This window comes from Vigna unguiculata, chromosome 7 (assembly GCF_004118075.2).
Source record: "Vigna unguiculata cultivar IT97K-499-35 chromosome 7, ASM411807v1, whole genome shotgun sequence".
NCBI lineage: Eukaryota > Viridiplantae > Streptophyta > Magnoliopsida > Fabales > Fabaceae > Vigna > Vigna unguiculata.
Window position 1 is genome coordinate 33,676,339 of NC_040285.1, and position 10,056 is coordinate 33,686,394.

At 43.0% G+C, this 10,056-nt stretch overlaps 2 protein-coding genes across 2 annotated transcripts; both read right to left on the reverse strand.

Annotated features, from left to right (window-relative positions):
- Nucleotides 1-222: 222 nt before the first annotated feature.
- On the reverse strand, nt 223-4,530 carry LOC114191403. The gene has a single exon (XM_028080574.1). The coding sequence runs from the start codon at nt 4,528-4,530 to the stop codon at nt 223-225; it is 4,308 nt and encodes a 1,435-aa protein (XP_027936375.1).
- Nucleotides 4,531-8,285: 3,755 nt separating this feature from the next.
- Nucleotides 8,286-9,635, reverse strand: LOC114192829. Its single transcript, XM_028082653.1, has 5 exons — nt 9,510-9,635; nt 9,302-9,438; nt 9,166-9,206; nt 8,998-9,072; nt 8,286-8,538 (listed from the first exon to the last, which is right to left on the reverse strand). Exons 1-5 carry the CDS (start codon nt 9,557-9,559, stop codon nt 8,461-8,463), a joined length of 381 nt encoding a protein of 126 aa, XP_027938454.1. The 5' UTR covers nt 9,560-9,635; the 3' UTR covers nt 8,286-8,460.
- Between the last annotated feature and the right edge of the window lie 421 nt (nt 9,636-10,056).

A 10,056-nucleotide genomic window follows, 5' to 3' on the forward strand; every position in this document is an offset into this window, starting at 1 on the left:
GTGTCGCTTTAAGCGGCTCTTCACCGCCCCTAAGCCGAGCTTAGGTGTCGCTTTAAGCGGCTCTTCACCGCCCCTAAGCCGAGCTTAGGTGTAGACAAATGCAAGTAAATGAATCAACTAGTTAGGAACAAAACAATTTTTATTCAAAGGAATATCCTGACCTCATTAAAAAACCCTCGTTCCTAAAAAAGGGAAAAAGAGTGTCAGGGAGTACATGAGTGATCAGCTAAAATAGAAACGAAGGCTCGCCGCGTTCCATGTTCGGGGGATTTCCAGCCCATCCAACGTCTCCAAAACGTACGCGCCCTTTGGGAGTACCTGCTTGATGCGAAATGGCCCTGTCCACTTCGGGGAGAGCTTGTCTTCAATCTGTAAAGGATGCGCTCTCCTTAAGACGAGATCGGATCTCACAAAGGAGCGTGGGACGACCTTAGATTTGTATCTGGCTTCGACTCGCCTCTTCATCGCCTCACTGGTGATCCTGGCCGCGTCCCGGACCTCGTCGAGTAAGTCCAGATTTGCTCTCGTGCCGTCCTCGGTAAGGGCGATTGAGAAAGTTCTTACGCGGAAAGATGGCTGTCCGATTTCCAATGGGAGGACTGCGTCTGTGCCATAGACCAAACTGAAAGGTGTTTCACGCGTTGTAGACTGCGGAGTGGTATGGTATGCTAGTAGAATCCCGGGCAGTTCTTCCGGCCAGACCGATTTCGCAGTGGTAACGCGACGACGCAACGCCCTTAAGATGACTCGGTTTGCAGCTTCAGTCTGACCATTGGTCTGCGGATGTTCGACCGAGGTGAATACTTGACGGATTCCCCAAGCTTTGCAGGCATCTCGGACGCTTGAGGCAGTGAATTGTGTTCCATTATCAGAAATTAGCCGGTTAGGGACCCCGAATCGGCAGATGATTCTCTTCCATAAGAAAGCTTTTACCATATTTGCTGATATGGTCGCCACTGGGTCGGCCTCGATCCACTTCGTGAAGTATTCAATGGCTACTATCAAAAACTTCCGCTGCCGGGTTGCTATCGGGAACGGACCTAGGATGTCAATACCCCAAGTATGAAACGGCCATGGAGTACTTATTGAATGTAATTCCTCTGGTGGGGCGCGATGGATGTCGGCATGCACTTGGCACTGGGAACATTTTTTGACGTGTTCCTGGCAGTCAGCTTTTAGAGTTGGCCAATAATACCCTGCACGCAAAACTCTAAGGGATAATGCTCTACCTCCTACATGGCTTCCACATGTGCCCTCGTGGAGCTCGGTAATCAAGCGCCTACCGACTTCCGATGCTACGCAGATGAGAAGAGGCCGACTGAAGCTCCGTCTGAATAATTTGCCATCTATCAGGGTGTATCTGGCCGCGTTTTTTTTTATTACCTGAGCTACTGCTTGATCCTCAGGGAGGTGACCATCCGCTAGATATACAATGTAGGGAGTCATCCAAGAGCCGGACTGTTCCTGGCCGGTCGCCATGACACCAAGTGCGCAGACTTGCACATCGGATTCCACTTCCGATACCCTGGGTGTCACCAAGGTTTCACGTATCACTGATCTCTGTCGGCCTGGTCGTGAGAAGCTGGCTAATTTAGACAATAGGTCCGCACGTGAATTTTGCTCCCGCGGTACATGTATTAATTTGAAGGAGCGGAAATGAGCGGCTAACGTGTGGACAACATCCAGATATCGGGATAGCAGAGGGTCCTTCGCCTGGAACTCCCCTGATACCTGTCCCGTGACCAATAGGGAGTCACTTTTCGCTAAAAGGTTGTAGATTCCGAGCTCTTTGGCGAGTAGCATCCCAGCTACCAGGGCCTCGTATTCTGCCTGATTGTTGCTGGCGCGAAAAGCGAAATGAAGCGACTGCTCGATCAGAGCTCCTTGTGGGTTCTCCAGGATAATCCCTGCTCCGCTCCCTTTGGAGTTCGAGGCGCCGTCCACTGATAAGATCCAAGTCGCCTCTGGTGCCTCGTGTTGGGCGGGTGAAGGTGTTAATTCGGCTAAGAAATCAGATAGAACCTGTGCTTTTATTGGGCCACGGGGCTCAAAAGAGATATCGTACTCGGAGAGCTCAATGGCCCATTTCGCGAGTCGTCCAGAGACCTCGGGCTTTTGAAGAATCTGCTTTATGGGCTGATCGGTCATCACCGAGACCGAATGCGCTTGGAAATAATGACGTAGCCGGCGTGTGGAAAAGATCACAGCCAATGCAACTTTTTCGATCTTCTGGTATCTGGCCTCAGCTCCTCTGAGCGTTTTGCTGACGAAGTAAATGAGTCTTTGCTCTTTCTCCTGATCTTGCATCAGAGCGGCGCTTATGGCTTGGTCTGTTACAGTTACGTACAGTTTTAGGGGTTTTCCGATTACTGGGCGGCATAAGATCGGTGGGCAACCCAACTGCTCCTTGAGTTGTTGAAATGCCTTTTCACACTCGTCGGTCCACTGGAAACCCTTCCCTTTGCGAAGACATTCAAAATATGGGTGACCTTGATCTCCGGCCCGTGGTAGGAACCGAGATAGCGTCGCGATTCTCCCCGTTAACCTTTGCACTTCCTTCACGTTGGTCGGGCTTCTCATACTCAAGATCGCCGCGCATTTATCCGGGTTGGTCTCGATGCCCCTTTCAGTCAGTAGGAAACCCAGGAATTTCCCCGCCTTTACTCCAAAAACACACTTATCTGGGTTGAGCTTCAGGCCGTATTTGTTGATCGTGACAAACAGTTCTTCCAGATCCGCTGCGTGTGCGGCGGCCGTGGTGGAGGCGACCACCATATCATCCACGTATGCCTGCACTTTACGCTTAGGTAATGGCTTGAGAATCCGATCCATCAAGCGCTGATAGGTGGCCCCGGCATTCTTAAGGCCAAAAGGCATAACCCTGTAACAATAGGTTGCGGCTTCTCCCATGAATGCTGTTTTTTCTTCATCTTCCGGGTGCATGCCGATCTGGTTGTACCCCGAGTATGCATCCATGAAGGACAGGAGCCCACAATCCGAGGCATTATCGACCAGCATGTCGATGCTTGGCAGAGGATACGAGTCTTTAGGGCAAACACTGTTCAAATCAGAGAAATCGACACACATCCGCCATTTTCCGTTTGATTTGCGTACCATGACCACATTCGCCAACCATTCCGGGTACTGGATTTCTCTTATATGCCTTGCTGTGAGGAGTTTTTTGGTTTCCTCCCTGACTGCTACCAATTTTTCTGGTGCCATCTTCCTTCTGCGCTGAATTCGGGGCTTAGCGTTTGGATCCACATTGAGTCGGTGGGTGATCACGCTGTGGTCTATGCCTACCATGTCCTCCACGCTCCATGCGAAGGAGCTGCTATGCTTTTGGAGGACTTTAATCAGCTCGGCTTGGAATGTCGGATCGAGTCCTCCTCCTATCTTGACCTTCTTGTCGACATCCAGGCCAATTTCTTCTACCTCGCCCACGGGCTGGGGCCTCTTGTCCTCCACTCCTACGCGGGGGTCAAAATCGGCAAAGCTCTCCCCCCGGGAGCCACATAAGGAGAGGGCGTACATGGGTCTCCTCACTTTTAGACTATTTTCATAGCATTTCCTCACAACTGCCTGATCAACCCTCAGCGTAACAACCTGCCCTCTCTCTGTGGGGAATTTCACCTTTAGATGAGCCGTGGACACAACCGCTTCCAGCCGGTTTAGGGACGGCCGACCTAGGAGAACGTTGTATGATGAGGTAGACTTTACGACTATATATCGCACGGTTATCGTCTTTGCCGCTTCGCCGTCCGAGAAGGTTGTTCTCAAGTCTGTATATCCTCTGACCTCCACAGAATCTCCCGCAAATCCCACCAGGACTCCATCGAATGGACGGAGTTGGTCCATCGGAACCCCCAACCCGGCGAACGCATCCCAAAATAGCACGTCTGCCGAACTTCCCTGATCTACTAGGACCTGGTGAACCCATCGTCCCATTGCAATAACAGAGATTACTACGGGATCGTCTTCGTGTGGGACGACGTCGGCCCGATCTTCGTCGGTGAATGAAATTACGGGCGTGGATTTGCGTGGCACGAAGGTCGTGGTCATTATTGCGCCTCGCGCGTACCTCTTTCTGCTTGCGGAGGTGGAGCCTCCTCCTGAAAATCCCCCCGCTATTGTATTCAGATCCGCGAACACTGGCGACACATGGTCGGATTTTTCTGCAGGCTGGGTTTCTGCTAGCGTCGGTTTTTCCCCGGTGGTTCCTCTCCTTAACCTTTGTAATTGACTCGCCAAGGTGACGCATTGCTCGGTGTGATGTCCATATGTCCGATGGAACTCACACCATTCCTTGATGTTCCTTCCGAGGATCCTGTTGGTTGGATCCGGCCATTTGAGGTCCTTTGAAATGTCTTTGTTTGCTAGGGCTTCTGTCTGGGTCCCGATCTTTGCAGAACTTTGCCTAGCTCCCATTCCTCGGCGGGGTCGGGAGAGTGAAGTGGCAGCGACGTAAGGTGAGTACCTTTTATCCACCCTTTTGAGAGGAGGGTTGAGATTACGTCGGGTATCTCGCATCTGAACATCGTCACTCGTGCGCTTTTCCTGACGGCGCTTCTACCTCATTACATCTTCCGCCTCTATGTGGGTTGTAGCCCGAGCTCGAATCTCCGATAAAGACAAAGCGGGGATTCTTATCAGGGATTCGCTAAAAGTGTTAGCACGCAGACCCTTAACGAATGCATCCACCAGTATCTCCTCGTTTGGGCTAGAGATGCTGGTACACGCGTCGCAAAAGCGATTCAGATACTCCCTCAGCGTTTCGTCTGAACTCTGTCTCACATCAAAGAGATCGGCCATTTTTGGCAGCTTACTTCTGTTAGCGGCGAACCTTTCCACGAACACACGGGCAAACACGGCAAACGAAGGAATTGAGGAGCGCGATAAGCTGCTGAACCATTTCAAAGTTGTGCCCGCTAATGTCCCTACGAACACTTTACATCGTACTGCATCACTACCCCCCGAGATCAGCATCTGAGCATTGAACGCCTTGAGATGTGCTTCTGGGTCTGTGTTTCCGGTGAAGGAAGGAATCTTTGGGATGATGAAGTGCTGGGGGACGACTTCGGCCATGATTGGAGCAGAGAGCGGATAGTTTTCCTCAGGCATGACAAGGTCTACCCGCCTGCCCCTTACTTGCTCCTCCCTGGTTTGCACGCGTCTCAGGAGATCGTCATTTGCGCGCTGGAAAGCATCCTGTCCTCGGATTGTTTCATCCATCTGCCTTCTGGCTTCGGCCACCTCCCTGCGTGCTACCTGATTTTCAGCATTGGCCTCTTCTGCACGTCGATGTGCTTCATCGGCCCTTTGCCGAATGAGCTCGTTCTCCTGTCTTAATTGGATTATCTGCTGCAGCAGCTCCCTGGTAGTCGGCTCCGGGGGGGAGTCCTGTGCGTGATTCGCCTGATGGTCGGAAGTCTGTCCTGGACTTTGAACCATCGTACGTCAGATATTATCTCTGGGGCCGGGGGAATCTCTTTTACCTGGCCCCACGGTGGGCGCCAAAATGTTCTTGCCGTGCTTCTTCCGATCAATCACCGAACAAAGTACAGCAAGTCCACTTGTGAAAAAAAAAAAGTCTCCCCCTAGTTTCTCCTTTTTTCTCCCTTATACTGCCTTTCCGCCTTCCCCGCTCAGGTGCACCGAGGAAGGCGCCCATTATCCGAACTGGTTCCGCATTGCGGGGGATAGCCTATCGCGATGGCCCCTCCCCGAGTATCCCGGAGTCATGCAGTTATGGCTGACCTTGCCAACTGTACAAGTGGGCCGCGGTGTTCCTAATCGGGCTGACTCCTTTGGGCCCATTGTCGGTTTGGGCTCGGGCGCGGCTGGTCATTTTAGTTACCATCAAGAATTTGTCGCATGTCTTTTGTTATTCTTTGAATTTATTAATCTTAATTAATGCATGCGGTCGCGTGATGGTCCCAAAATTCCACTATTCTTTAATTTCTTTGCAAAGTCAATAAACTTTAAAACTTTCCATTCTCCGATGACAGTCTGGTCAATCAAACTAACAGTAAACCTTTTACTTCTACCATATTAAATAAGAAATTTGCAACATGAACGAAATAGGGTTTATATTTATCACGACGTTTCTTCGGTTGAAGAGTAATAATCATGACAAAAACTTATCATGTGTTATTTTATTTATCTTCACAATAAGATCCCTATTTTTAGCTAACATATAGCATTCTCTTTTGGGAATTACAAAATAAATTAACTAATTCCATCACGCTTTTCCCCAATAGAAACGAATCAAAATATATTGATATGCAGAAATGGTTAAAACTTTTAAATTAGTGAAATTCTTAACATATAAAATAATCCCTCCGAGAACATAATTTGGTGGGACGATGCATTTTATCAACTTGATCATAATATTTTTCACGTTTACTATTACGGAAATTTCTACTGTGATTTTTGACAAAAATATTTGTAAATAAAATTGAAACTGCGAGAGTACAAATTCACTGTTCAAGTAATTTAATAACTTAATTTATTATTAAAAATTTAAAATAATGAATGAAAGTTTTTATACTCAAATTACAAATTAAAGATACATAAACAAATTGAGAACCCCCTTAAAGAAGTATTTACCATTACCTTTACGTGGGACCAGCCACCTTTTCTAAACACCATGAATCATTTGATCCTTCTTTTCAAGTGAATTATTAACAATTATGAAGTAAACCAGACCGAAATTGCTAACATGATATTCCACCATTATTATGAAATAATCATGCATGCAAGCGTTTCAGAAAAGATAGCCCCGGGAAAAGAAAGCCGTATTATATGCAAGCCCACCACAACTATGGAATGTCAATAGGGATAATAGTTCTCTAGGATACCTGCCAATATTTACACCAAAAAATTATAATATTTAATAGTATATTTTAATTATAAATTTAATAAAATATAATACATAATATCGATACATTTCAAACGAAATTTTAATAATTTATTTAAATAATGTGAATGACAGTTTATAAAAAAATAAAGTCTTTGTTTAAAACAAATTGATGAAAAATAACCAATTGAATGACAAGGTTGTTATTAATATTTTAATCTTTAAAATATAAATGGTACGGATATCTACGAGAGTACAAATACTATAACGTGTATCTGTCTATCAATATGCGAGTATAAAAAGATATTCATACTCATCACCCACAAATATTTATTTATAATATTTATTTCTTACCTATCGCGAATTTTATTCGCGAACATTTGTTGGTATGAATTTTTTTTATGTCCCTACTGTAATGACCTCAGACTTCACTTAACATTAAAAGGAGGATTGATTTGTGATTAATCAGTATCCCTGAAGACAAGCACTGCTGTGTATCCGCAGGGAATATATCCTCATCCTTTTTATCCTTCTTTGCCACATAATGCATCCGGTGGAGATAGCAGATTCCAATTTCTAAAGTGAACACACCGATTATATAGGGAAAACCTTTTACTTTCTATATGTAATTGAACGGAAGAATCGGCTAAAACCTTCCTTAAACGACATATTCCTGGTCAAATTAAGAATAAACCTTTTTACTTATGCAACTGTCAGAGAAGATGTTTGCCAAAAGAACAAAATAGCGTAGACATATCTATTACTTTTGTGGAGAAATAATTATGACAGAATCTTATCGTGCGCGATATTATTTTCACATTATTCTACGCGTTCATATTTATGGTACGAATTTACTATTTACCTCTGTTTGTTTTTACTGGTCTACCTTACTTAGGATACATTCTTTGAAATGAAATTTCTCCCATTAACTCATTGTATATTCTGATCTTCGACCACTCTTTATCAAATCATCATGCACAAGTCTTTTCGAAGAAGACAGATTCAGGAAAAGGAATGTCGGAATGTCGAATGTCATTATATTATTTACAAGGTAGCATACCAATCCATGGCCCTCAAACTAGAAATAACATAGAAAAGGGTTGATTTTTGATTAATTAATTCCCTGAAACCTAAAGCCAAACAGGGATCAACGCATTAGTAAATTATTATGCTATTAGTAAAAGCTTCTCTTTTTTTTTAACAAAAGAAGGTTAATAAAGTACATGTTCATTACATTAATAATGCAGGACCCAGCAGGTATTACCAAGCCCTCTGCAGGGAGTATATATCCTCGTTCTGGCGAATGAATTTTTATCTTTTTTTTTTTTTTAAATAACTCAAATAATTTTGTATAAGTTAAAATATGAAGTGAAAGAAAATTATTACTTGATCTTCCTAAGAGAAAGATGATGATGAGAGTTGATTTGGATGGAATACATTCTGCATTATTCTATTTCATTTGATGCCTACTTTAAGCTATACAAACTATTAAAAGGAATATCAATTCCGTTACATTTCTTATTTGTCCCTCATATCTCAAACATTACGGGTAAATCAAAATTAACTTCCTAAGCTACAACTGATCTGTGATTGTGAAGTTTTCAGTGAGAAGACAGAGAGCCTCGTGATACACCAAACTTGTTGATCAATCTTGTAACAAAACCAGTTATCCAACCAACCTGAAAGGCATAAGAACATTTTTATTTTAAAATATAAAGTACATTGAGAATAAAGCAAAAAGAACATTGACAAGTGTTTGATTATACTTTTCCTAAAATGTGATTATAGCCATGTGAATAAGTGCTTGTTTGGTTCGATTTTTTTCTCCAATGTTTGTTCTGACATGAACCATGACTTCTCACTGTCAATTACTGTTATTAAAGGTTTAGGATAATTAGTATTCCACCATTTTCATAACCGATGTCAATTTGCAGGATCTCCGCATGCACCTTCGATTTCCTTTTAAACATAGCGCATGAATTTCTGTAATATCTTCCTTTTCTATCTTTTCAAAAGTTTGAAGAATCTTGGGTCTTAAATTTGCCGATAAAAAATAATATAAATAAATAAATAAATTGTTAAATATCACCGAGTCGAATACTGACACAGCATATATTTCGGAGCAAAACAGTACTCACCTGAATTCTTTGACGTCTGTTTCCTCTGCCATTCCCAGGAACCTTTTCTGACAATCTGAACTCTTCATGCTCCCTCTGCCAGCACAAAATTGAATTGAATACACCAAATTTAAAATTTATGGTTGTTTATATTTAAGATGATAACTGCAGAGAAGGCAGAGAACGCACCGTGCACGTTAACGGAGTGGTAGGAGAATCCACCGTAGAAGCTGAATGAGTTTGTTGTTGTGGAGGAAGAAAAGTTCAGCATGATATTACATATTAGACTTAAGAGAGAATTGAGATATATTTTGGAGATACCTACCAGGGACGTCAAACTTGGTGCAATGGCCGCATTGAAGGCAAAACACAAAGCTAACATTTTTCAAGTATTGAGTTCCATTCGTATTAATAAAACAATCTCTTACAACAAATTTGATATCTTGCGTTCTGTTCCAGAGTCTAGAAGAACGCATGTGTTAGAAAATGTTGAAGGAAACGCAAACATAACGAGGAATTAAGGACACACATACCTGTAAGCAAGTACAAAATTTAGAGAAGTTACCAGGATTATTGCTACCATTGCTTAGTTTGTGAGGAGAGGAACAAGAAGAAGGACCTTAGGAACATGGGGTAAGATAAGATAAGAACGCATAATTAATTTCGTTTTTGTGTTTGTGAATCTCTTTTTATCAACTTTGTAAGAATATATGCCTTTGCATTCAAAGTAAGTCCCTGTGGTTGCTACACACTACACTAGCATATGCTAGCAAATCCTTAATTCAGAAAAACTTAAATTTAATATTTTAAAATTTATATTAGACAAATATGATTACTGGAAATGCCGGTTAATTTGAACGATTTTAGTTTATATTGGATAATTAAAAAAAACCTATTTTAGTTTTGAATAAATAAATTAAATACACTTACGTGCGTGTGAATTCAATAATTATTTTCATAACGGAGTGTAGTTTTATATAGCTTATTACAAAATTTTAACAAAAAATCAGCATATCAAAAATAAATTAAAAATCTAAATATTAAATATCACTTTTTTTTGGCAGGATATCTATAAAATCA